The sequence below is a fragment of the Parambassis ranga genome, chromosome 1, assembly GCF_900634625.1.
Source record: "Parambassis ranga chromosome 1, fParRan2.1, whole genome shotgun sequence".
Classification (NCBI taxonomy): domain Eukaryota; kingdom Metazoa; phylum Chordata; class Actinopteri; family Ambassidae; genus Parambassis; species Parambassis ranga.
The window spans coordinates 11,155,461-11,181,564 of NC_041022.1; the positions used below are offsets into that span (position 1 = coordinate 11,155,461).

General features: G+C 40.5%; 5 protein-coding genes across 7 annotated transcripts; 3 read left to right on the plus strand and 2 right to left on the minus strand.

The window, feature by feature from the left end:
- Positions 1-674: 674 nt before the first annotated feature.
- On the minus strand, positions 675-4,702 carry ube2kb (ubiquitin-conjugating enzyme E2Kb (UBC1 homolog, yeast)). Its single transcript, XM_028405050.1, has 7 exons — positions 4,360-4,702; positions 3,407-3,500; positions 3,264-3,322; positions 2,857-2,939; positions 2,642-2,741; positions 2,424-2,552; positions 675-2,282 (listed from the first exon to the last, which is right to left on the minus strand). Exons 1-7 carry the CDS (start codon positions 4,420-4,422, stop codon positions 2,208-2,210), a joined length of 603 nt encoding a protein of 200 aa, XP_028260851.1. The 5' UTR covers positions 4,423-4,702; the 3' UTR covers positions 675-2,207.
- Positions 4,703-5,421: 719 nt separating this feature from the next.
- smim14 (small integral membrane protein 14) lies at positions 5,422-9,130 on the plus strand. Of its 3 annotated transcripts, none has more exons than XM_028405054.1 (5): positions 5,422-5,581; positions 6,497-6,617; positions 7,229-7,277; positions 7,392-7,546; positions 7,676-9,130. In XM_028405054.1, the coding sequence occupies exons 2-5, from the start codon at positions 6,543-6,545 to the stop codon at positions 7,715-7,717; spliced, it is 321 nt and encodes a 106-aa protein (XP_028260855.1). In that variant the 5' UTR covers positions 5,422-5,581; positions 6,497-6,542; the 3' UTR covers positions 7,718-9,130. The 3 variants fall into 3 exon arrangements, with proteins under 3 accessions (XP_028260855.1, XP_028260853.1, XP_028260861.1); XM_028405052.1 differs by having other exon boundaries at positions 5,426-5,581; positions 6,522-6,617; XM_028405060.1 differs by having other exon boundaries at positions 5,426-5,581; positions 6,522-6,617; positions 7,679-9,130.
- Positions 9,131-10,383: 1,253 nt separating this feature from the next.
- map9 (microtubule-associated protein 9) lies at positions 10,384-15,061 on the plus strand. Its single transcript, XM_028407945.1, has 13 exons — positions 10,384-10,709; positions 10,799-10,889; positions 11,027-11,536; positions 11,629-11,798; positions 11,883-11,991; positions 12,083-12,150; positions 12,234-12,295; positions 12,385-12,547; positions 13,213-13,299; positions 13,380-13,541; positions 13,620-13,765; positions 13,870-14,005; positions 14,688-15,061. Exons 1-13 carry the CDS (start codon positions 10,638-10,640, stop codon positions 14,805-14,807), a joined length of 1,896 nt encoding a protein of 631 aa, XP_028263746.1. The 5' UTR covers positions 10,384-10,637; the 3' UTR covers positions 14,808-15,061.
- A 2,838-nt stretch (positions 15,062-17,899) lies between these two features.
- On the plus strand, positions 17,900-22,527 carry ugdh (UDP-glucose 6-dehydrogenase). The gene is made up of 12 exons (XM_028400600.1): positions 17,900-18,177; positions 18,739-18,900; positions 19,355-19,456; positions 19,544-19,744; positions 19,824-20,021; positions 20,419-20,566; positions 20,653-20,747; positions 20,835-20,965; positions 21,251-21,390; positions 21,547-21,638; positions 21,720-21,830; positions 21,924-22,527. Exons 2-12 carry the CDS (start codon positions 18,739-18,741, stop codon positions 22,032-22,034), a joined length of 1,491 nt encoding a protein of 496 aa, XP_028256401.1. The 5' UTR covers positions 17,900-18,177; the 3' UTR covers positions 22,035-22,527.
- Positions 22,528-22,558: 31 nt separating this feature from the next.
- On the minus strand, positions 22,559-25,881 carry lias (lipoic acid synthetase). The gene is made up of 11 exons (XM_028400612.1): positions 25,724-25,881; positions 25,279-25,454; positions 25,035-25,128; positions 24,806-24,886; positions 24,454-24,610; positions 24,082-24,139; positions 23,868-23,996; positions 23,619-23,764; positions 23,468-23,538; positions 23,272-23,383; positions 22,559-23,144 (listed from the first exon to the last, which is right to left on the minus strand). The coding sequence occupies exons 1-11, from the start codon at positions 25,805-25,807 to the stop codon at positions 23,083-23,085; spliced, it is 1,170 nt and encodes a 389-aa protein (XP_028256413.1). The 5' UTR covers positions 25,808-25,881; the 3' UTR covers positions 22,559-23,082.
- Between the last annotated feature and the right edge of the window lie 223 nt (positions 25,882-26,104).

The window sequence follows — 26,104 nt, forward strand, 5'->3', positions numbered from 1 at the left end:
TGTTGACAACTTATTTTTGATGTAGTTAAAAAGTATGCCTATTCTCATGATCTTATTTAATTTTTTCCAAAAAAAATAAATGCTTTTAGTTGTTACTGTACAGCGCATTTGTCTTGATCACTATATTTGAAAGCAGGTTATAACGACACAAGATGTTTTTCCACTTTTTTAATCAAAGAAACATGACACTGTCACAATAAATAACCATGCTTTTTTATACTGCTGATGCTTGTTTCCAAGAAAAAAAAACATCTCAATCCAAATAGAGAAACTGAAATACAACAGCCCCTTTTTTATGCTTTGTCATCGTGCAATGTTGTACATATTGAGAACACCAGGAAGACGGGGAGGAGTGGGCCTCTTTCCTTTTTTATATATATATAAAATGTCAATCCAGCCATCAATGGTGCGCTCTAGCCAATACATGATGGCTCTTTATCAAGAGCCAACCTGACTATTTACATGTAAAGGAGATGCTGTGTGCATTCCACCTGCCCTGTGAACTTGTGTTCTGGCTCTGTTGGCAGAGAAGACTGCACAGTAACTCTGTCATACGGCTTTTTGCCACAGTGCGCTGATTGGAGCTGGAGTTGAAGGAAAAGGAAGATTATTCTTAACCCTGCATGAGGATGCATCTGCACCCCGCATGCCTATATGTAAAGCATGTCTTTACAGTCCTTGTACCTCAAAATGTGTGAAAACACTGTGCAGGCCTGCTATCTACATTAGAGGAGTTCCAGCCTCTTTGACGTCTTTATAACACCTATTTCAAAAAAAACCTCGATGAGTATGTTATTTGGCTGTGTAGTAAAGCGTGTCTGGGGATTATAAAGCCATCACCTATATACCTGTATATCGTGTATGGCCAAACTTTGAGATTGGATCAGTTATTACATATATACCGCTCCACCTTCACAGTGAGCACATCCTCGGTCCACGGCTGACATGTGCCAGTGGTTGGCAAAGAAAACAAGAGCTGCTCTTAAACAAGGAAAAAAAAAAAGACACCGCAGCACTGCAAACCCAAAATCCTCAATGACATTCAGAATCACTCCTTTCTGGCTTAGGTGTGCCAGACTTTGGTTCCCTACTGGTTCAACTGCACACTGGGTGTGCTTGGTGGCTTTCTGAGTGAACATTCCTGGAGTCTGAAGGGATGTTAACATGGACACCCACCACATCATTTGGCCAAATGAAAAAAATAAAGTCCAACATGCAGTGAGAATATACCGGTAAGACACGACAAAACATTAAGATTGTCGTGGGGCAGAGAAGCAGGCCTCAACAGGCTGTTACCCCCCCTGCCAGGGTTTTTGGCTGTGCCACAAAAAAGGACATTCAGAGGGATTTCTCATGGATCACAAAAGCATAAAAAGATATCTCTCCATATAATTGTAAACCAGGCATAGTTTATATTTAAAATAATTTTGTTTTACAATGCCATGTAAGAAAAAAAGTATATCCCCATCGTATTTTCAAATTTACACTCATCTATTTACAGATAACTTTTTTCTTCTGTGCAGATGTTGGAGGGGGGGTGTGAGACGTTTTTCTACATAGAGAAAAAAAAATGTACATCCAAACCTTTGCAGTGGATTGAAGCATCTACAATAAACTGCTGAGGAGAAAAAAATCGATTACACTGCTCATGCACAGCACTATCCAGTCAAGTAAATTTAATCCAGCAAGACTTCTACAGTAAAAGTCTGTAAAAGAGAGAAATCTTGACACACTGGCTGCTGAGAGAATATATGGTGATGTAGTGTAAGAGCAGTATGCAGGACTTCCCCTGACATTTTTACCCCTTTAAAGTCCACTGGGTTAATGGCAGTTAATTATCTTTTTCAATATTTAAGGAACACAAATTGGTGAAAAAGTTTGTAAATATGGAAGACAAGATGCATGATAGTGACGTTTCTCAGGGCTTATTACAGAAAGACACATGTGGAGTTGGAGTGGAAGAACAGACTCGGTGTAAATGGACAGATGGGATCAGACAGGCAACAGGATGGTATGCATATTGGCAACTTACAGTGCTACCGGTGTTAAGTTTGTAGCAAAATTGTGATAAAAGAAGGGTCAGACTGCCATGGTGAATGGGTTGATGTCTGCTTAACAAAAAGGCAAATGGTGGAATGGTGCCAGGGGAGAAAGAGGAGGAGCTGATGCTATGATAAAGGGAGTTTTTTAGATCCCCTGGCCTGGCTTCAGTTGCTGAGGAGCAGCTCTGTTGCTGTTTCCACATCCCAGGATTTTGAAGACAAGGCTGCTATTACTGCATTCTGTGCAAGGGACAAGAGTTTAACATTATTGTCATGTCATTGACAATATGAAGATATAAATAACTTTTAACAATTTAATTGTCCTGTGACCCCAATTTAACCATAGATCTCATATTGAGCACTGTGGTAAGTGGCTCTTACCTTATCAAAGCCCATGGCACAGAGTTTGTCTATTTTACGTGTATAGTCGGGACTGGAGACAGGAGCACCTGCGTAGACGTGAGACCACAGCCTTGCAGTCTGTTTGAACATTTCTGGGTTTTGCTTATACTGAGGATGCAGATAGAAAAACACAATTTCAAAATTTGACATACAAGTTAATCAGGAATAAACTATTTAAATGAGTGTTTTTTCTTCACCTGGTTTGCTACAACTGCGTCCTGTGGGTCATCTGGTTCCGCTGCAGCAAGAAGAGCCTGTAGAGACAACAGTACCGTCCGCAGGGTCATAGCAGCTGCCCTGGGTCAGACAGGTGAAAAGTCAGGAGCAAATAAGCGGAGAGTGTTTTCTCCCTATGTCTGAGGGAATAATGTGTGTTTAGAAGTAGGTCAAAGATCAGCTGCTCTTCACTCACCACTGGTCTTTTAAAATGTCCAGACATATTGCTCCGGTCACAGAACTGATATTGGGGTGCCAGATCTTAGTGATGAAGCGCACCTAAGATAAAAAAGGTGTAAGTGGTTATCTATAAAATAAGTCAGGTGATCAAAAACAACAACTGAATTACACTGTGATGTGTTGTAGTCAGTATGCTTTAGGAAACAAATATTTGTACCCCTGCTGAGTTTGTAAAAAATCCAAAAATGCATTTAAAAAAAGTCACAAAATACTTGCTGCTACTGTAATAAAAGGGTTTTATGTGCATTGGCCTGACAGTTGATGTATGACTAATCTGATGTTTGCATGCAACTGTGCATTGACTCCAAAACAGTGATGACAATATGACATAATATGACTTATTATGTGGCAAGAAAAACATACCTTTGGCGGGTTAAAGGGATATGTTTCTGGAATTTTTATTTCAAGCTGATATCTTCCACCTGGGCAGGAAAACATAACAATGACATGTTGTTTTAGCAGCACAAACAATAGCATTAAATGATGGTAGAGGTCTGTGACAATACCTTCATATGGTGTGTCTGGAGGACCTGCTATCTCACCCCTCAGTTCTGTGAAGTTCTCATCCACCAAATCTACTTTAATCTGGTTTTTACTTGTCTGTGGGTTGGAACACATGAGAAAGGCCAAATGAATTACATTAAGACCACTGATGTGTCCTGACACATTTCTGTCAAGTGCACCATCACACACACTTTAACTTGGAAACGTGTTGAAATGTTGGCAGACTCAACTGATGCCATTTTATATAAAAATGGTTTTAGTTTGTTCCAGCAAAGCGTCACGACATGTATGCTACACAGATAGCCTGCTAGTACAACCGGGACTAGCCAAAGTTAACTACACAATGCAACATTAACACAATTTGACAGGCGGGATTATGACAACATACACTTTTTATACTGAACACTACCCTTACACATTCAAGACAACGATCCAATTCACCTTTAATAAGTTTAAGTTTTTGAACGTGACAGTCCCAGCATAAGCTAATGCTAACTGTGAAAAAGCTGTTAAACTAACGTTAGCAGCTAAAACTGCTAGGCCGACCTGACAGTCACTGATTTACGTTACTAAACAGCTGCGATGGCATAAGGAGTCATGTGTTATAGCACATAAGACATAGGCTCGTTCTGATTGAGTAAGTACCCAATGGTGTGCGGCATTGTTTGTTAGAAACAAAAGGCCTGTCAATTGACAGAGCTAAATCCCCGATGTTTCCTGAACACACCCACCTGACACAACAGGAGCGGTTTGAGCGAACACTGATACGAAGCTAAAGCTAGCTAAAGTTCTCCTGTTTGGGCCTGACCTACTACCAACACAGGACCGTGGCATGACCAAGGTGTTTTTGTTCTGTCAATACGGCCAATAACTCTGTACATTTCTAAAAAGGATGACACGGTAACACAGAATGAGCTTAAAAGAAGTAAAGAAACAGGCTGTAACGTTACCGCACCTCTTCGCTTTTGAGAACTTCTTTGAACTCCCTCTTGATCCTTTGGACCGCGATGTTAGCCATGGCTGTGTCTGCTGGACTGCTGCTGCTGCTGGCACCTTAAAGGTACACCCGGGCCCTGTCTCCCTATGCTGTCTGGCTGTGTGGGGGGGCTGTCTTCTCGGTGCTTTTCACAGTTGCGGCGCTCCTTTCACTTTCACCGTGTAGCGCTTCGTCTTTACCTCAGGGGCACCTCAGTGTTGCCGTCAACAGCCTCGGCCAGCGCAGAGCGTCAGTGGGTCCACAACGCACACACACACACACAGCAGTATGGAGTATGTATGGAGCACAAACTGGAACTTTCATTAATGAGCTCAGGTGACAGACAGCATTGGTTTCTGCTCTTTTCAAACGTGCCTTCAGGACATTTCCTATCATGTGAGCTGCTATAGTTTGGCAGTCGAGATTTCACATCTCCCGTGAGGAATGTATTTCAATAAAAACTTATTTTACACAATGACAGTTGACAACAGAAGCTGATGTTACTCGAATGATATTGACATTTCATCTTTAACCACGCCAGTGCTCCCACATCACTGAGACCTGTTATCCTATTAGTACTTGTGTCTATGTATTTAAATATTTATTTGGAAGTGGTTGGACATGTATCTAGAAGCAATAATCTTTAATACCCAGGTAAAAAAACACTAATTATGTGTAACAAAGCATCGTATTTATATTGTAAAATGTAACAATGTCAAATGTAATGCAAGTGTAGCATTTCCATTTGAAATGTTGTGAGTAAAATCTGATATTAAGCTAAAATCGAATGCACAGTATTATGTTCATACATTTAAATGTATTCAAGCCATTATACCATCAAATATTTGTTTATACAGCTGCACTGAGGTAAAATCAATCTCTGTATGTTAGGCCCCTGGACTGTTTGTTTACAATCCAGGCGGATATCATCGTTACTTACTGCGATTGGCTCGAATGCCTGCCCTTCAAACTCTTGGACCAATAAGAGAGGTTTACTCTGACCCGTGGCTGTCGTTCGGTTCTAGCCTCTCCCTGGATATCCCGGATGTGTGTTGTGAATAATAGCTGGTTGGTTCACGTGTAATATACAAAACAGAGGGTTGGTTGACATGTCTGCAGTTTAATGGTTCTTGAGGAGAACTGGGGCGCAGACGAGGCCTTTTAAAGACTGGAACATTTTCTTAAACATCTGAAAGCTCAAGTAAGTCGTGTTTCGATGCTGTTTGCTCTTATATCTGTCCTCAGTCATCAACAATCCAACAACAAAGACATTGCCGCGAGTCTTCTAATCTGGTTTGATAGGCTACATTAGCAAGAAGCTAGTTAAGCTAAAGAAAGCAGAATTTATCGTTACTATAATCTCCAGTGTTGATTAAGAGTTAGCGGTGATGCTGGCATTAATGTATTGTTTTCCTACTTGGTCAACATATAAGGGCTACGTCGTTTGTTTGTTCGTGCACCCACGGCAACAACGTATTTGATCCTAAACCGAACATGCAGGGTAAAAACAACAGCCCTGTAATGAATCCTGGCTCCACAGCGATTATATTATAGAAAGGGTTTGATTTGACTGTATGTGGTGCTGTTGAATAGCTTTATACAAATAGGTGTTGGTGTTATTTAGTCGACTGTCATGGCTGTAAATGTGGCAGAGAACACAACAGAGACGCCTGCAAACTTGTACCATTTATGCAAAGTGATGGTAACAAACACAACACGTAAAATTATTAGACACCGAAAGGCCCATAACCCAGTTTTCTTTGAATTTATTTGTTGACTTTAAGGGTTGCAGGGTTGTAGCTAGCATTTGTTTTGTTGTTAAGTGTATGTCATAAAGTCAGTCATGAATACAAAAAATTAAAAAAAGTTCTATGTATACATATTATAAAATATGCAGTGTTGGTAATTATCTTGAATGTAGTCACAAAAAAGAACATATGTTGCTTTATTATTTGTAGAATGATGTTTTTTCACACACATCAAAATCTCAAGTTGTCAGTGCTAACAAGCAGCAAGAGTGTGATGGCTCCCTTATCTGAGCAGTCTCTGCCCCAGTCTGTCTTCTGTGGAACAATAGTGCAGCATTAGGTTTCTCTCTTGTTCATGTTTGTCCTAGTTACATACAGCACTTCTGTTCCAAGGTGGATACTGTCTAGTGTGGAATGGCAGAGGGAGGCTTTGACCCTTGTGAGTGCATCTGCACCCAGGAGTATGCTATGAGGCGCCTCATCAACCTGGTAAGCAACAGAGCGCACAGACTTTCGAAGGCACTTGAAATGTACGTGTCATTTTTTACTGTGAAGTAATGACAGGCTAAAGTATTTCAAGTATGCACCGTGAAGTGAAATATCCCCAGCTGTGCAACTCTTGAGTAACTGAAAGTCTTTAGCAAAGGGAAGAAGAAAATAAAAAGGTGCCGAGTGACACTGAGCCACCACATCCTGGTTCCTGGTCATTGTTTATCTTGTAATCCTATCAGTTTTACTTTGCAAAGATGTGTGTGCTGTAAAGTGTGTGTGTAAAGTACACTCTGTCCTCAGTGTGAAGTGTTCTGTCAAACTTGTTGCTATTAAAGATACGGTCATTTGTATCCAGTTAACCTGATTTGTTCTTTGTGTTCAGATGTATCTTGCATGGCAGGTTGTAGTTGGCTGAGAGCTTAAAGCCACCTCCTTCTGATTTGGTTACAGTATTAGAGGGTGTTACCTGTATTTGTCAGTCAGAATTTCATAAGGTATTTCAGGAAATCTGGCAGTTTATTGATGTGCGCTTTTTCTGTTTCCAGATGAGGGCGGTGTTGAACAAAAAATGATTTTGACATTTCTTCCTTTTTGTAATTTTCTTTCAGCTCAGGCAATCTCAGTCATACTGCACAGACATAGAATGCCCCCAGGAATGTATGTATGGTCACTTCTCCGTGTAGATCACATTTAAATTTAGTAGGAGTGGTGAAAATGCATTGAAACATACTCGAATTATCAGGTTACTTGTGTGAATTGTTTGTGTTTTAGTGCCGGGTCCCAGTGGATCAGTAGGTGGAGGAGGTGACCTGACCCTCCCTATGGTTCTGATGGGATGGGTGGTGGTGGCTCTGGTCCTATTTCTGCTGCGCCCATCCAGTCTAAGGGGTGCCCGTCCTGCAGGCAAATCCACTGGCCCACACAATGTCAGTACTCATCATACTCATTTTACATAACAAGGACATTTCCATCGTTAAAAGTTACTCCTCTGCCTTCCACTAAGTTACCTAAAAGTTAATCTTGTTTTCTCTGTTTAATTATACTGTTTTGGTTAGCAGAGAGATGGAAGAGAGCCCCCAGCACCACCTGTCGACTAGCAGAGGACTCGGACTGCCAGCCGTCCTCTGCCGGTTTTGATTGAAGCTGCACAGTAACCAGGATAGCGCCATCTCCTTGTCAGCCTTCATTTACATATCTCTTTTTTCCTCCTTTTACGCCACTGCGTAACTGTCTTTGAATTGGCAAGGCTTAACTAGTAACCAATACTGGATCAATGAGGTCAGATGGATAAAATATTATATTGATACATAAACAATATCGCATAGTGACTGATGATGGGAAAGTAAATAAGACATAGAGTGGAATAATGCCACAGCTGAATATAACTACATCCACTCCTAATTACTGTAAGACACATCTGGCTTTGCATATGTTGGATAGCATTGGCATATTGATACAGGAGTCAGCTGGGCTGTCTGTGATACCCCGCTAGGTCTTAATTGAAGGTGTGAGTTTTGTTTGGAATTTCCTGGTCCCAGCTGTGGCACTGAGAAACTCCCACTTAAAGAAAAAAAGGAATACCGGTATGTCATATGGTCAGAGTAACAGAATCCCCTGTTGGCCAGTTACATTGTAGTTTTGGTGCTTGCTAAGTAATGAAGGTTTGTGGATTCTTCAGAAACATTCCACTCTTTCCTCTTTGAAATTACAAGTATAAACAGTGCCAGTAATGATGTCATATTTAAACCAGCAGAATTTAGTACTATACTTTTATTTTCAGAATTTCATTTACAGTAACATGCATGTTTTAATACAGTGAATTCTTGTTTACATTCAGGCCTGTGCCAGCAAATAGCCAGGTCTTACATGTTAACTGTATTTCAAACATGTCTGTCCCTTAAGAAAGCAGTTTGTTGGGGTACTGAGGGAAAAGATAAGTTCACTTAGAACAAAAAGTAAAATACACACAGCAGAGAGAAGTTTCCACCTCAGCCGAGATGTGCAAGTTACTTTAAAAGCTCAGACAGTAAAAACAAAATTACAGAATAGTAATATTTGACACGTTAGCACCAGAAAAATCATATTTTAATCATATTTGTCTGAGGAGTCCAAAGTTTCAAAGCATATCACATGGTGAATGAGGATTGAAGGGATGCTGTGTATAAACAGTGCCAATATGAATAGTTTTGAAATTTAAAAAGCAGAAATACGAGTTTGCAGTAGATGTGTTTTATGTTTTATTGGTGACATTGTTTAATGATAAATCATGTTACTTTACGTTTTTACTGATTCACATAAACAAATAGACCTTTTTTCCACCATACAGCAGAATCATGAAACATCTGAAACTCACAATGAAGAATCAACAGTTTTTTTGTAGGCAAACTGGAACAATATTTTTATATGTCTGCTGCTAGGCTTTGTTAAAGGATGTGTATCTCCTGTTTATCTGGTGTTTGACTATTTTACGGACCTCTGTATTGAGCATGGTTATTAAAGTGAGTATCCAATCTCAGATTATTGAGTATTGAACCCCAAACACATGGAAAGAATTGAGAAAATATTGTTAAACTTTTTGATTTGTTAAATTGGCTATTCTTCATTTCCATATCAACAGATTTTTTTCCCCACAGATTTGGGGTAAACAATGGTTAATGTATGTAATGAAGGGTGGAAGCCATACTGGATCATTGAAATGACAAGTGGAGTATTTGGTATCACACTGTTACTGTCTAAGAGTAAAAGGGCTTCAACTATGCACTTTTCCTACAACAAAACAAAAAATAAAATGACTTCATTTTATTGCTTGGCTATGTATTTTGTCCATTCAAAACATAACGTAATTTTTGTCCTGTAACAAAACCATAGACTGTATATGAAAGATGGAGATAGCCACTGGGACTTCACCCATCAGTATGTGAACTGTTTTGAAGCCTGATTGCTTTGCTTAGTGGTCACCATCTTGACATTTTGTAGGTAGAAGTGACGATATTTAGAAAAAGAGGGCGGAGGACAGCTAATTTTTGCGTAGTATCAGCAGCTGGTTTACATCAACATTTGAGGTTTAGCCTGATGATATGATTGCTGCTCAGGTTACTTTTTAGTTTTATTACTGTACATTCATTGCTTTTTCATGATGCTTTTTAGTGTATGGACTTTTTTAGCCAATTGCGCTTGTTTTATTGTAAAGTCAGCTGCTATTGCCAGGCTGTTGAGTTCATAATGTAGGTTGAAACTCACAGCTGTAGAGAAGACGATTTATTGAGCCACACAAGGACATTTGGCACCACAGCATGTATTTAAATTGAGGAAAATAAGAACAATACATTTCCCCCCTTTATTCATTACCACATGCGGCATTGCGGCAAAATAGAAACATTTTACTAGACGCAGCAGCCTCAGAAATCCTACAAACAAAAGGCTACGAGCATGACAAACTGTAACCTTTCCTGGACTTGTGACCATTTCCGTTTCACAAACTTTCACAAAGTAATTCTTCTGCTATAACCGTAGAAAATGGACTTAAGAGAATGTGGATGGGACCAAACAGCTGTAGCTCAAGCTACAGACACTCAGCGATGCAGCGCCGTACGCGCTCCCGCGATGGAAATCAGTTTTTGACAGACGACCACTTTTTTGGCACAACACCGGCCAATTGTACTTTAAACCCCTTCTTCGTTTCTCAGCCCTGGAGGTTTCCGCTTTGTATAACAACCTAGAGATTCGAGGTCATCTTCTGAGCATGCGCAATGTTAAACCGGAACTCAACACGTTTCCCTGGGTTACCATCAACAACTCCGTTAGCTCACAGTAGCTAGATGTTAGCGTAGCTTTAGTTTGTACCATTAATAACTATCTGTTGGGCATATATACGGTCAACAATCAAAGTCTGCACGGTCGTAATTTAGCTAATATTAGCAGCATACGAAGCGTTGAGGCTAACTAGCTTGGCAAGCAATAGCTGGCATGCTAATATCAGTACGGTAATCGCAGAGGAGCCTGTTTACACTCTTCGGGATGACAAGTCAGGAGTTTAGGACACTGGCTTACACGAAAAGCCCCAAAACATCGAAAAGAACAACATTTCAGGTAAAAAGCTTCATCTACGCAGCTTGAATATTATCGCAACTAAGAAGTAGTTTGTAATAAAGTAAACATCTGAGATTGTGTCCTTGTAGGACGAACTTAAGGCTGCTGTCTCTGCCAGAGCAAGCAAGGAAAAAACAGACCGCTACTCGTACTATAACGACTTTGATGACGATGAAGACGGTAAGACTGAAGAGTGTAAATAACTAAGACTTCTTTAGATGCATGAACTCCAGAAAAATATAGTTTCCACACACTATTAGATAATTTGATGGATATATATAATTGTTGTCATATTGACACATCTTTCTATATTTCAGATTTTTTAAATGAACTCCTCAAATCAAGAAAACAGAGGACAGACGCATTCAAGGCTGGGAAGAGTAAAGCCAAGATCAATGACTTTGAGCTTTCAGATGATGAAGGCAAACAAAGTACCGGTAGGACAAAAAGAGTCTCATTCCTGAAAACCCAACAGAGTAGTTCAAACTCAAATGGCACAACAGCATCAGAGTCGCACAAAAATGTGTTGGCGGGCTCCCCCATTGCTGGAAGCTCAACTAATGACTCTTTCACCTCACAAAACACCACAAATGTCAGTGAAAATAATGAACACTTTAGAGTTAGTAGTGCAGAGCGTACAAGAGAGAACTCAAGTCTGTCCTACCAAACATCAGATGATACTCTACTGGATATGCCTTTGCCCTTACCGTCTGACAGCAGTGTGGGGGACACTCCAGGTCCAGAGGACAAGGGCAGCTCTGATGTTGTGGAAAGTTCCCAGACTCCACATTTACCAGCAACTGATCTCAATGACACCACCGCAGAAGGTCTGTTCAGTCCTTTATGATCCGATAAGAATGTCTTAAACCTTTCAATCACTGACAATTTTACATTCAACTTTCTACCTGTTATTCTTAAGGTGGTGCCACAGAGCCACCTAAACCCAAACCACGGCAAAGGATCCTTGGATTGAGTTTACATAATATAGAGAAGAGGCCAGCTGAAGAGGATGAAGTCCAGGATGTCAGCAGGCCCCAGACCTCTTCTGCATCAGCGCCCCTTTCAGCTGATACTTCCAGTCATATTGCTGTGAGTGGCTGCAGTCCATGTGGGTGTCTCGTTGTTTTATTGTTTATATTCCAAGTAATGTTTGCTCTGTTGTTTTCGTCGTAGTGGACTGACACAGATCTCGCAGCTTCATGTAGCATCAGCAAATCCTCTTCAAATAAAAGTGAACTGTCCGAGCTTGTCACCACACCCACAGTTGACTCTGGATCCAGAGGTATTGATCGGCATGTTCACTAGCATGATGACTATTTTTAAACTGTATCTCTAAGTGGTTACTCCTCATGAATTCTGATTTATTGTTCTAGATGGCATTATTTCTGATAACAGCAAAGACCAGGAGAAAAACTACTCAACCTCATTTGAAGAATTTAATGTAAGGCGCTTGACTGTGTCACATTAAATATAACTCACCTCTTAGTCTGAGTATTTCTACTACATGTGTTTGTTTTCTTTTAGGAACACTCAGTAGATCACTCAGATCAACTCTCCCATGCTCCTGAAAAATCAACAGATACCAGGTCAATAATAAAGCTACATTCACAAACCTTGATGCATAACCATAACTTAATCTATGACTTAACCATCACTTTGTTTTATGGTCATTTAGGACTTCCAGTTCTCTCTCCAAGACACCCCAGAGGCCTCAGAGTGCATGTTCCAGGAAAGTGGAATCAAAGTATCTGGGGACTCTCAAAGTTCTGGATCGTAAAGTGTCGCTAGAAGAGTCTCAGCCGCAAGCAGGAGATTCACTCAGAGCTGCCATCTACCAGGTCAGTTTGTTATTGAGTGATGTCAGAGATGGAGAATAAAGCTTTCTTCAGATGGTAGCAAAGTGCAGGGCAGAGATATGTCAATAAAAAGTACCAGAGTCCACATTTATCGGCAAGATGAACAATGTAACCTTTGTCTTTTGTGCACAATGAGTTTATTTTGGAGCTCTAGCAGTTCCATCTGATGCATGACAGAAATTTTTCTTCTGCCATATACTGCCTCTGCTGTTTGTATTTAAAAACTCCCATTTGTTGTACTTTGAGGGTCATAATTAACCAGGGTCATAGCTGAACTATTGTGTCACTGCTCCACATAGCTGATGCCAAGTTGGGTGCTGGTGTTCATAAACTGATCTGGCTCTGTAAATGAGAAGAAAACCTGAAGTGGCTCAAACCAACCAGCAGAAGGACAGCTCGGACTTCTGAGAACACAAAATCAGTTCTTGCTTCTCAAAGTAAACATTTAAAATATCACAACTTGCTTTGTCCTCCGTCCATAAGGAGATAAAAGTAGACATCGCATTTTGTCCTTGGAAGGCAGACATGGCATCGTGTCATTGTGTGTCTTTTTATACTGATTATTTATCTCAGTAAAGGCCATCATCATCATCATTGTACCTGTTATGCATTTTTAGTGTGTAAAACACCCTGTTATCCTTTACCAGGAATGGCTGAAAAAGAAAAAGGAAAAGTCAAGAGAGAATCTGAAACTAAAGAAGAAAGAGGACATCTTGAAAGAAAATAAGAAAAAGGTGAATAATCCTGTCTGTAGAAATGAACTACAAAGAAATGAAGAGTGCACTAAGCAGACATTGTTTTTTTTTCTAAACAGGAAGAAGAGGCTAAAAAGGAAGCTGCTATTGCATCTTATGAAGCCTGGAAAGAAAAAAAGGTAGAAAGTCTCAGAGCGAAAGCCAAACAACAACAAGATACGATTAGAAAAGAGCAAAGAGTGACCGAAGAGAAAGAGGAGAAAAGACTGTCTGCAAAAAAGGTAAATAATGAGCTTACTTATTGTTATTTGGTGAGCATCATTGTGTAATGTTAATCAATATTTTAACAACAATTAAAGGAATTTGAAAAGTGGAAAGAAGGGCATGATCATTTGCTCAAGGAAAAGTACAGAAAACAGAAAGAGGCTGAAAATAGACAGAGGCTGAAAAAACAAGAACAGGATGAAGAAAGAAAGAGGGACAGCAGATCTGCTTTCTCAGACTGGTGAGTACTGTGTTTAGGTGGTGAAAATGTCATGACTAAAATAAGGCCATCGGCTGCATAGGAACAGTAACCTGAATTTGCCAATTTTCTCTTAATCATTTAAGGTGTGAAAAGAAGAAAGATGTTCTCCATGAAAAACACACAATGGAGTGCAAACTACTCAAAAATAAAGACGAGGAAGATCAGTACATGAAGGAAGAAAGAGATAAAATGGCTTTAGAGATGTATGAAAACTGGCTGGTGAGTTCCTCCTGTAGAGGCCCTAATCACTTTTTGGCAGGTGGAAAATGCCGTTTATGAGGCGTATTGACTCAATTTGTCACAGGTATAAATGCTTGGATGATAATCTGTTAAATATCACAGACAAGAATGAAACCAAGTCCTTTTGAAGCAGAAATAAGCCCCTGGGCTCACTAAGGGGACCACAGTCACTTTTTGGTGAAAAAAAAACACAATTTTTTGAGGTTTATTTTTTTAAAGTCTTCATGGGTATAAAGGGGTTGGTTGAATTATAATTTCTTATATGTGATAACCAAGAATGAATTCAAGTCATTTGGAGAGATAAGATACAAACTACTTACCCTACTTTAACCAGGTTCCTAATACAGAAATGAAGCTCACACATCCAGATACTTTCACAAAGCACTGTGTCTCAAGCACTCATTTGAAGCTTTAAAGTTTGGTTATTGAATCTTATATTTGACAGAAAAGTCAAATAAAAAGTAAATGAAAGCTCAAACATACTTACAGACTTACATACATACTTACATACTAGTGCTAAGCTGTACTGTAAGTAGAGTGATTAAATCTGTCTTGAGCACCTACAACAGTGTGTAGAGCTGAAACAAAAAGCACAATTATTCTCTGTGTGAAGAAGAGTTTGTATATTTTAATGACTTTAATGATTTTCTTTTTGCATCAGATGAGAAAAGATCTAGAGCAGAAGAGACAGAAAGAAGAAAGGCGGATACAAGCGATACTCGGGGACAGTCCACCTCCACCATGGAGCCCTCCTAATAAAACCATACCGTACAGGAAATGACGTCTGAAATGAGCATACCATCAGAATGCCCTCAGATCATCTGGTGCTCTGTTCCTTTTAGGTTTAACTCACAGTGTGGCAGTTTGTCAGTTTTATATTTATGCTACATTTTTTTAATAGTTGACAGTTGACATGTTTCTATTTTTATTTTTTCTAGGAAAATGCTGCAGTATGTTTGTTGGAACATACAAATACCTGTTTTATATTAATATGGTGATTCACAATGTGTAATAATAACAAGTTCTATCACCACATATTTGTGATGTTTTCTGATATTTTTTTCTGTAGGTTAAAAGTAGAGGAGCACAGGCTTATAAATTCACACTGAATGCACATAAATAAGGAGAGACTCGGGTGCCTGAATGGGAGTGAATTTATTGTGACACAAAGAATTGGAATGTGCTTTGGCTTTTTAGCCCCCATGTGATGACCACATCCAACGGGGGAAGGAGCAGGAGGAGAGGCCCTTTGAATCAGATGTCCCCTTGGGTCTAGACCTGGTGGTGGTGGAAAAGGCTGGAGAGCAGGAGAGAGGAGGCCTTTAACTGACATGAATCTGGCGGTGCCTGGGGTGGAGGAGGGTTGCCAGAGTCGATGTGAAGGGGAGCTGGAGGAGAGACGAATGACTTTTAATTTTTCTGCTAAGCCGGGTAGGTGAGGGACAGACCGACAGCTGATTGGCGAGGGAGGTGTTCTCTATTAATCACCTGGCCAGAGTGGGAAGTTAAAGAGAGGGAGAGAAGGGTGGAGCGTTAGATATTGGGGATCCAGATAGAAGATTGGTGAATGGCATGCTTTAATCACTGATAAGGAGCAGAGTCTTCCTAAATGGATTTGTGCTAAGGGCTTTATTTGCAGGTTATTTGTTGCCTTCACATTTTCCCCATTGGGACAAAGGGTTTCCTAATCTTAATCTTATAATATTTATAGCTACACAGTGACCAGCAGAGATGTAAAAAAGTACCAGAGACCCATACTTGAGTAAAAGTACAGAAAAAAGGAGAAGTATTAGTCAAACTTTTTTGTACTAAGGGTCATTCCATTTGAAATCATCCAGGGCTGCCGGATGATCCCCTTTAGATATTTTTCAAAAAATTCACTGATGTACATGAATATTATGGGGAAATGCAGAATTGTAAGTATGTAAGTGTAACCATTTGCAAAATACAGCCCTTTAAAATTTCACTTATTTTTTTGAATGAATTGAATTTTTTGATAAATATCTGAGCGGCTCATCCGGCTAATGTGCCGGAAGCTGGATGATTTCACACGGAATGACCCTTAAGTGGTTTGTCGTCTTGAAAATGTAAAAGTACAGGTATAGAGTTTAATAAGTAACGGTGCTGCTCAGTCTCTTTACTTATGTAGTTAATAAAGAAAGCAGTCCAAACCTCTGTATAGGTCAGTGGTTCTGTTGTTTCAGCAGACTGAGGCAGCTTAATGACGCATTGATAAACCAGCTCCACCAAACCTGCCTGTAGTCAGCTGCAGAGCCATACTGCTCTGGCAGTGATAATGTGTGTAATGGAGGTACTGCTCCAATGTGTCACTGGTTTGGGGGGTTGTCACTTATTCATGACAAGGTGTCGGCCAGAACACAAGTTAATGCAACAATTCCTAACATGAATAAGGAGGACACAGAGATGGAGTCTCAGTCTCTACTTATGTAGATGGAGGGAGTGGTGTAGAAACACAGAACAGTCTTAACCTAAACAAAGTCCTTAAAGCAGTCTAACAGCCACTAGGCTCTGTGTGTTCAAAATAAGTTATTTTCCCTTTTGCACAAAGCTCTAATATTTATAAAAGAACAACAAACATATCAGTAACAAACTGTTTCCAGTCTATACTGGAAATACAACCTCACATGCACCATAACATACAGCAGAGAAGTCCTTCTTATTACTAAATTATCCATCTATCCTCTAGCAGATACTTCCCATTCTCTTGTTAGGGCAAGCAGTGACACTTCAAACAGGTTTACGCAGGGAGAAGCTTTTATTGTTTAAATACAGTGAAACCTAATTATCCAAATGAATGAGCTGTAAAGCCAGTTGTTTATTGCCTTGTCTGTTCTTCAATTATCCAATAAAGGGCCCGTGGTGTTTTGAGTCATGCAGGCCTGTTTTACTGAAATATGGACATGTGCTTTTAAAGACACCAAGGGTGCTACAGAGCCTTGATGCTTTGTCCTTGTGAAATGTAGCATGTAGTGTCTGCACACTATGTCAAGCATCATCTATCAGCTTTTCAAAGTTCAGAACAGAGAGCCTCCCTAATTTTAATCTATCCACTCTCCAAACTGGTTAGCAACAGAGAAGGCAGAGATGTCTAGTTTCCCTGTTTCTAGCAAATTCCAAGAGATCTCCAGCTGTTCCAAACCTAGCTGAGAGATATCATCCCTCCAGGGAGTCCCCCAGCCCCCAGCTGCATGCCTGGTAGGCCTCTTTAGAGGCTCCTAGTACATACTCTTATCAGATGCATGGACCACCTCAACCTCTAGAATGCTGGTGTGCTCTAATAATTTTCAGAGCTATGATGACAACTATGATGAAACTAAAGGCTCCAGGCAGGGTCCCCGTAAAAGTGAGGTTAAGGGTGAAGACCCAGAAGACCTTTGTAAATAAAAAAATAGGGGACAGTCTCTGGGATGGAATACACTGACAAGTGCCTGGTTGCTGGGTTGCCTACAGAAAGTGGTTGAGGTCAGCCCAATATGTTAAAGTGGAGGGTCAGAATTCCGAGTTGGGGTGTGGTATGATCCAGAGCAGTGATTCTAGATTCTAATTTACTCACACCAAACTTGTTCCTTTTTTTTAATCAAGTCCTGTAGCAGGACACTTGTGGAAGGACACTTTAAAGATTGATTAAAATGTAAATACGGTGGAATACACAACTCTTCAAATCAGATTAAATATCAAAATGTTTACATTATGTTAATGGTGATGTGGGGACAGAATTGTGGGTCAACAATAATTCAAATGTATTGTATAGGATTATAATAAGTGGACTAGGCACTTACAGTTAAACCAATGAATGAAACCGGTGCTTTTACTTTGAAACTCTGACGCCGGAAGTGCGTGTGTGCGCTTGGTGTCATGAAGACCGTGCTAAGTGAACACAAGTGCCTCAGTTTAGGTCAAGGTACTGCCTGATAAAGTTACTAGCGAAACTCACAGTCACACAGAGTGTGAGTCTGTCTGTCCAGCAGCACTGGTGGTTACGTTACAGCGGGGTTGACTGAACACAGTTGTATTTTTTGAACGTAACGGAGACAGCGGAACTGACACCGGTTTCGTGAAGACACATCTAACGAAGGAGCTAAACCTAATCTGCGCATTCCTGAAGTTCCCAGTCTGTCGAGCTGGCAAAGGTAACGTAACTTTAGCTAACGGGTGCTAAGCTAGCTACCAGCATAAACGCCCATTCATTCTCTGGGTGTTGAGTTGTTGTAATACAACAGAACGAAAAGTAGATTAATTGTAGTGCTGCTAATGTGCAGTGTTACCCTACCAATACTGACATTTCATCGTGGCGCAGCTAGGCTGAACCAACTAGAAGGTATCTTGGATAAAGAGCTCATTTTTCATCTCTGCCAGACGTGGCTGAGCTGTAATAAAAGGCTCTTTATACTCAGCCAGGCTGTAACGGTGCGGCTGGTGTCATGTAAAGATTTGATCAGAAAGATGGAGACTGGTTCTGAACAAACTTCTTAATAAGTTCTGCCTGCTTTAAAAAGAGTTACAAACCACAGACAGCACAGTAATCATTACAGGTTTTTGTAATTCTCTGTTAATCTAAATATGTATTTCTGGTTCATTACTATTGATAGGACATATGAGTGGGTTGCATTTTTATTTCTGCTTCTCTCTGCAAAAAGTATACCACGCCTCATGTTAATATCTGTTGTGTCGTCTTGTATGTATTTCTCCAGATGTTTCAGATAAAGAGGATCTGTTGTATCGGTGCTGGGTATGTGGGTGGCCCAACATGCAGCGTGATCGCCCAGATGTGTCCAGAGATCACAGTGACCGTTGTGGATGTGAATGAGTCTCGAATTAAAGCCTGGAACTCAGACACTCTGCCCATTTATGAGGTGACACATCAGTACTGTTGTTACCCAAAAAGCTCAGATATTATGAGGATAATATATAATACTACACCATTCCAGTAAAATATTATCACTGAGCTGTAGGTCAAAGTGACTGATATGCTGTGTTTTCACCTACATTCTTATCTCAACCTTGATATCTTGACAGGGTTGTCAGTTTCATTCATTTTAATAAGAGTGTTACTGAAGAAGTGATTGTAGCTAGGCAACTGTTTCAGCCATTGTTTTTATAAAATATTACTCATGTCATGGGCTAAATGAAACAATAATTTGTTCCAGAGTGTTGTGCAACGTTTCCACGTCAACACAACCACTGTATTACATCATCATGACTAGTGCATGACTGCTCTCTGTGGGCTTGTGTTACATTGGTGCCGTGTTTTTAAATACGCATTCACTGACGCAGTCCACCATTTCCTCCCATTTCCTCCCATTTCAGCCTGGACTGAAAGAAGTGGTTGAATCATGCAGAGGGAGAAATCTGTTTTTTTCTACGGATATAGACTCTGCTATCAGGGATGCCGACCTCGTCTTTATTTCAGTGAGTTATCGTTTCTCACCAAGCACACACAGTTTTTTTTTGCTGTTTTTCTTATAAATCATGGTAGCACCACCACCACTTCCATAGGTGAACACCCCAACTAAGACCTACGGGATGGGGAAGGGTCGCGCTGCTGACCTGAAGTTCATTGAGGCATGCGCCCGGAGAATTGTAGAAGTGTCTGATGGCTACAAGATTGTCACAGAGAAGAGCACAGTCCCTGTACGAGCCGCTGAGAGCATCAGACGGATATTTGACGCCAACACCAAACCCAGCCTAAACCTACAAGTATGTGTTGTCACATGTACAGGCGTCTCTTGTGTCTCTTGTTCTCCTTATTTCTAAAGTTGTTGTGGCCTTGTTTTAGGTGCTGTCCAACCCAGAGTTCCTCGCAGAGGGAACAGCAGTGCGGGACCTGAAGGAGCCCGACCGTGTCCTGATTGGTGGAGATGAGACAGCTGAAGGTCAGAGGGCAATCAGAGCTCTGTGTGCTGTCTATGAACACTGGGTTCCTAAAACACGAATCATCACCACCAACACATGGTCATCTGAGCTGTCCAAACTGGTGAGTGTAGTTGCGGTAATTCATTTTTGTTAATTGACTGATTGTCAGTTTTATTGGAAAATGTCCATCAGTTTTTCTAGCCCAAAAAATATTTCATGACATGAATATTGAATCAAAATATTTAGTTTTATCAGACCCACAGGAATATAAAAATCTAGAGGTATTCAAATTACTGTTGCTGTGGATTAGCATGCTAGTTATTTTCCTCAATCACTCAAGTTAATGGCACATAAAACCGTAGAAACACTGGGAACATACATGTCATATTTTACAAAGATGGTGTCTAAAAAAATAAAACATTTTCTGTTGTGTATAGCCAAGAAAACCAGATGAGTGTCTAATTGACTAAAACAATTGTCACAAAATTAATGCCATGATTAATTACTTACGTGTGCAGGCAGCAAATGCATTCCTGGCACAGCGAATAAGCAGCATCAACAGCATCAGTGCTCTGTGTGAGGCCACTGGAGCTGATGTAGAGGAGGTAGCCAAGGCGATCGGTATGGACCAGAGGATAGGCAGCAAGTTCCTCAAGGCCAGTGTCGGTAAGAGACACGCCCATGAGATATTTAACTTCTATTCCAGTTCAACTCACATTTCATCTTTCATCTCATTGCTTCTCTGTGACCAGGTTTTGGTGGGAGCTGTTTCCAAAAGGATGTGCTGAACCTGGTGTATCTCTGTGAGGCTCTCAACCTGCCTGAGGTGGCTTCTTACTGGCAACAGGTGAGATCCTCACAGCACATTTTAAACTTTTTCCAAGGCTTAGATCTCTGTATTGACCTTTTATTTAATTCTCCTTTTTTTCCTCAGGTGATAGACATGAATGAGTACCAGAGACGGAGGTTTGCCTGCAGGATCATTGACTGTCTGTTTAACACTGTGACTGGTAAAAAGATCGCTCTGCTGGGCTTCTCTTTCAAAAAAGACACAGGTGACACCAGGTTTGTCTTTTTCATTTGCATAACCTCATAACCTTGTAATAATTGTAATTTTATACATTGCAATGATATTTTTTGTTAGTTTCCCAAACCCCCATCCACAAACCTGATACTGTTTGATACAAGCCACAACAACACCTTTAAAAGGCACAGGGTGTAATCTCTGTACATAGAAAACACACAGTCATGCTGATTTCACTTTACTCCACATGAACCCTTGCCACCTCCCTGTGATGAACTGTAACCCTGACCAGAGTTGACTCTGTGTGGTGTTTTTTATAAATCCAGAGAGTCATCCAGTATTTACATTTCCAAGTACCTGATGGATGAAGGAGCCAAGCTGTTCATCTATGACCCCAAAGTTCTTAAAGAACAAATCATTCATGACCTCTCCCAGCCCAGCATATCAGAGGACAACCCAGAACGAGGTATGTGAGGGCCTAAAGAGCAGTTTTGGTGGTATTTGACGTTTAATTGTAAAGTTGTTCAAAAAACACATTTTGCAGTCTCTCTATAATCACTATATATAGTATATATAAATAAGCTGGTCAAATATTCACTGTTACATTGTTATGTTTTTTTAGTGTCTGAACTGGTGACTGTAACTTCAGACCCATATGAGGCTTGCCAGAGTGCCCATGCTTTGGTCATCTGTACGGAATGGGACATGTTTAAGGTCACAAACATGTTTTTTATTTTCTAATAATTTACCTGTACGCACATATTTTATACTCATAATCCTCCTATACTACTACAGGAACTGGACTATGAGAAGATTTACAAGAAGATGCTGAAGCCTGCCTTCATATTTGATGGCCGCAGAGTGCTGGACCATCTTCACCCTCACCTCCAAAGCATCGGCTTCCAAGTAAGGAGACAAAACACACATACACACAGCCTTCTCATGCAAGATCAAATGTGTTCGAAACCAGGACAAACGTTGAACTGATGTTTTCCGCAGATTGAGACCATCGGTAAGAAGGTGACAGCAACACGAATCCCCTACACGCCAGCAGCAGTGTGTCCTCGCATCACTGCCAGTGAACCTCCAACCAAGAAAGCAAAAGTCTAAAAGTCACTGTTCTCTCCCCCTCACACACATCATATTCCTCTCTCAACCTTTTTATTGCTGGTGAAACATTTCATTCAGGTCCCACCTCTCTGTGGTCGTCAGTACATGCCTGATGGTCAAAAGGGCCAGACAGTGTTACTAATTGCTCTCCTGCAGAGGGTTTGGATGAGAGGAAGAAGTTAGTGAATGTTTCTGAATAAATGTTGAAATCATTCCAGATGCACAAACCATTGATTTTATACATTTCATGCTGAGTAACATAAAGAATACATATTCACCTGTCTTATTTAAATGGAACACTATTAGTGTGAACCTACTTTCTTACAGTATTTAGCATATAATCAAGTATTGTTCTACAATTGCTAAAATTTTATACTGTTTTTTTAAAAATATTTTTATAAATCATCTTACTGTATGTTAATCAATATTTCTTCTCTATCAGTGGCTGTTTACCAAAAGGGCCAATGCAATAAAATGTGATGTACGTCCCTAATTTGTATCTTGAAAAAATGAAAACCAGAAAATGTGAACAGAAGACCTTTTAATTCCTCAAATATATATGTACATTTCAAACATGTGTGCGAGAGACTAACATCTGTTGTTCTGACATACTAACATTTTTTTTACAATGAGATTTTGATCAGAAACCTCACGCTTTATTACGTTAGTCCTGAAGCAGCAGGCATCAAAGTGCTCGCAAATAGCTCACTGTTAAAGGTCAGGCTCTTTTTACCTGAAGTCCATTGAGGGGAGGCCAGAGAGCTGATGTGGAGGTGATTTAGGGGCCCCCGAGGGGGCAGAGTTGGCAAATTACAGCTTTTGCTCATACCAAGATGTATTTTTTTCTAAGCAGGGTCACATACTGTACTGTCACAGGTGGACTTAAAGGCTAACAAAGTGGTCCCTGTGTCAACATGAGTTTTGTTAATGTAAATACTACCCACCAGAGGCACAACATGTTATATTAAATATATCTTGTGCTATAGCTTAAGTTTTATATTATGGTATTAAAGCATCTCCATTATAGTTGCAGGTATCCAGAGACGTCTCATTCAGCTATAGTGACTTCTGCTTTTCTCTTCTTCAGTAGATTCTTTAGGAAGAACTCGCCTGTACAGAGAGAAAAAATATGAATACTCTTGCCTAATACCCTCTCTATCTGAATATATTGCATTAGATGCTATAGATTACTGCTGCTGTTACATACGAGAGGTTCTCATGGTACAAATGGGCTCACCTGCTTTGTAGGAGGATCGTACCAGAGGCCCGCTGGCTGTGTAGACGAAGCCCATTTCATTCCCAACTTTCTCCCAGTGTGCAAACCTCTCTGGAGTGATATATTCCTCCACCTAAACACACATTGTCATTATGTTTAGAATGTATTTCTTTTAGATCCAGTGAACTGTGTAATAATTGTAGTTGCGTGTTTTTACCTTTAAGTGGCGTTTAGTGGGCTGCATGTACTGTCCCAGAGTCAGACAGTCTACTTTTGCCTCCTGCAGCTCTGTAATGTAACCACATTATAATCAAAGACATTTTGTTGATGTACAACACAATGTCTGTGTTAATGCAAATAATACACACCAGTGAGAGTGTCCATTATCTGTTGGTCAGTCTCCCCCAGTCCCAGCATGATGGAAGTCTTTGTGAGCAAAGTGGGTTTGACTTTCTTGGCGTGCCTCAAAACACTTAAAGACTGATCAAAGTTTGCTCTGGGGTCACGTACTTGCCTGCCAGCATATAGACAGTATGAAACAATAGTAGAATGTGTGTCCCTAATCATTCATCTGTTGTTCTTCTAGTATTTATTGATTCAAAACAATACTACAGTACCTTTGCAGCTCGCGTACTGTCTCTACATTGTGAGCGTATACGTCTAAACCCGAGAGGGCAATCTTCTCCACCGCTGCCAGGTCACCGCGAAAATCAGGAGTCAGACATTCGACCAGAATCTGAGGTTTTCTATATGGACGAGAGAAAATGTGTATTCATTCACTTTGCATAAGAAAGAGGAAAATTCAAAAGGGAGAGGACTTGATGTCTTTACGTTTGCTTCAGAGTAGACACAGTCTTAGCAAAGTGCTCTGCACCTCCATCTGCAATATCTGCAAAAGAAAAAAAAGGACAGGATAAATATTAGATAACAATTAGAGAATCTGGTTGTACTCTCATAATTGGAGTCCCTCGTGTATGTTTGTGAATAATTCAGAAACAATGTCAACATAAACTGCATTACTTTGATTAATAACACAGTTTGTCTTGTTTGTTGTGAGAAAAAAATGTACTCTCAGGTGTTTTGTGAAAAATTGTCTTATTATTGTTTACACAGAGGACTTCATAACTTCAAGCAAGAATATTCTTACTCAAAATGTGTTTTTGGAACCTAAACAGTGTACTGAAAACAACTACTTAACCTTACCATCTCTGTCAACTGAGGTAAGAACTACATAGTCCAGCCCCCAGGCAGCGATTGCTTTGGCTGTGTTGTATGGCTCATCTGGGTCCAGAGGTGGGGGCTTCCGGGCCGTCTTTACTGAGCAGAACCTACACCCACGGGTGCATGTGTCTCCCATCAGCTACAAACAGACAGAAAATTCACCAGACTGCAACCTATAGTCCAAAACTATGTCTAAAGACACTGTTTTGTGCAAAACATAGAGGAGGAGGTTTTGAAGACATTAGCATGCTCAGAGGGAATCTACAGATTGTCCTTCTTTGAGAACTGGAATTCAATTAAATCGCACAACAGCACCCCTTAGTGGCAGACTCACCATGATGGTGGCTGTAGCTGTGGCGTACTCTCCTCCTCCCCAACATTCTCCAATGTTTGGACACCTCGCCTCCTCACACACCTGAAAGAAACACACACACACACCTGTAAAGAGCTGTCTGACACAGGATTGCTGGGTCTGTCCTCTGTGCCATTAATAATCCACAGTTCCATTTGTAACATCTCGTGCTTTTAATTAGTCAACATGTTAAGTAATGCTAAAAACTTACTGTGTGAAGGTTGAGATCTCTCAGTGTGTTCTTCAGCCTGTTGTAGTTCTTTCCGATGGGGATTTCTGTCTTCAGCCAGGGAGGAAGCCGCAACCTGAAATGACAGCAGCTAGAGGGCATCACATCTCCAAACAGGTTAGATAATATGGACAGCATCTTTCATATAAACACTCATCGGCCATGACCACACAACCCAATACACACACAAACTGTGGTGCACTGTATGTCATGACAGCTGCCTCACCTCTCTCCCTTCTGTCTTTTTAGAGTGCCTCTGTACTCTTCCCACTTGCTTTTCTCTGACAGTTCCCCTGAAATAAAGTCTTGGAGATCAGGCCCGTCGTCACTGAGGAGCTCCTTCTTCCCGTCAGCACGGTTTGACGTCGATTTGGCCACAGTTGTCAGACTGCTGCTATACATCTAGAAATGAGGCAAAGCGGGATTAGTTCACGTGTTACGGCTTCAAACAATGACTCTCTCGTACAATGTTAGCGAGCATGCCGAATTATTCGGGTAGCTAATATAACATGTAAATAGAGTTCAGTTACAAAACACACAGCCCTACAGTTAGCATTTACTGTAAGGCCTGTGACCAGGCTTAACAACAGTAGTTGTCAGTATATTAACAACAAATACCATAATATCAAAGTGTGTTACAGACGATTCGAGCAGCGAGTGTTAATACTTACATGTGGGATGCATCCGGAACTCAGCCATAGATGGTTTGTGGAGAAACGACCAGCAACACAACAACTTTGTTTTAGCAGCGCCATGACATTAGCCAGCAGGCAGCTGTCATTAGCAGCAAGGCTCTGCGAGCGACTGCTTTGGTCTGTTGCTGAAACGATGCTGTAGGATTAACGTTTGTAAAACTACAATAATCCGTGCACGTTTTACTGTTATTAAAATACAAATTAAGAGAAGGAAATGTGATAGCAGAAAAGGTTGCACACATTACAAAATTACAGTGCAGAAAAACTAGACTCCTACTCCCACCGCAGCATCTACTATTACTACATATAATAATAATAATACCACACGAAGTCTGGATATTATAGTCTTGATTTTTA

What these genes read in the sequence shown, in the direction of transcription:
- ube2kb (XM_028405050.1), bottom strand. Translation starts at nt 4,422, where the DNA reads ATGGCTAACATCGCGGTCCAAAGGATCAAGAGGGAGTTCAAAGAAGTT. An exon ending in AAGTTCTCAAAAGCGAAGAG is followed by an intron (nt 3,501 to 4,359) that starts GTGCGGTAACGT and finishes TCCAACCCACAG; the next exon opens with ACAAGTAAAAACCAGATTAA. An exon ending in TCCAGACACACCATATGAAG is followed by an intron (nt 3,323 to 3,406) that starts GTATTGTCACAG and finishes TTTCCTGCCCAG; the next exon opens with GTGGAAGATATCAGCTTGAA.
- smim14 (XM_028405054.1), top strand. Translation starts at nt 6,543, where the DNA reads ATGGCAGAGGGAGGCTTTGACCCTTGTGAGTGCATCTGCACCCAGGAG. An exon ending in TGAGGCGCCTCATCAACCTG is followed by an intron (nt 6,618 to 7,228) that starts GTAAGCAACAGA and finishes ATTTTCTTTCAG; the next exon opens with CTCAGGCAATCTCAGTCATA. An exon ending in AATCCACTGGCCCACACAAT is followed by an intron (nt 7,547 to 7,675) that starts GTCAGTACTCAT and finishes TGTTTTGGTTAG; the next exon opens with CAGAGAGATGGAAGAGAGCC.
- map9 (XM_028407945.1), top strand. Translation starts at nt 10,638, where the DNA reads ATGACAAGTCAGGAGTTTAGGACACTGGCTTACACGAAAAGCCCCAAA. An exon ending in CCTCATTTGAAGAATTTAAT is followed by an intron (nt 12,151 to 12,233) that starts GTAAGGCGCTTG and finishes GTTTTCTTTTAG; the next exon opens with GAACACTCAGTAGATCACTC. An exon ending in AGATGTATGAAAACTGGCTG is followed by an intron (nt 14,006 to 14,687) that starts GTGAGTTCCTCC and finishes TTTTTGCATCAG; the next exon opens with ATGAGAAAAGATCTAGAGCA.
- ugdh (XM_028400600.1), top strand. Translation starts at nt 18,739, where the DNA reads ATGTTTCAGATAAAGAGGATCTGTTGTATCGGTGCTGGGTATGTGGGT. An exon ending in AACCCAGCCTAAACCTACAA is followed by an intron (nt 19,745 to 19,823) that starts GTATGTGTTGTC and finishes GCCTTGTTTTAG; the next exon opens with GTGCTGTCCAACCCAGAGTT. An exon ending in TGGCTTCTTACTGGCAACAG is followed by an intron (nt 20,748 to 20,834) that starts GTGAGATCCTCA and finishes TTTTTTCCTCAG; the next exon opens with GTGATAGACATGAATGAGTA.
- lias (XM_028400612.1), bottom strand. Translation starts at nt 25,807, where the DNA reads ATGGCGCTGCTAAAACAAAGTTGTTGTGTTGCTGGTCGTTTCTCCACA. An exon ending in AAAAGACAGAAGGGAGAGAG is followed by an intron (nt 25,129 to 25,278) that starts GTGAGGCAGCTG and finishes CTGTCATTTCAG; the next exon opens with GTTGCGGCTTCCTCCCTGGC. An exon ending in GTGTCTACTCTGAAGCAAAC is followed by an intron (nt 23,997 to 24,081) that starts GTAAAGACATCA and finishes TCGTCCATATAG; the next exon opens with AAAACCTCAGATTCTGGTCG.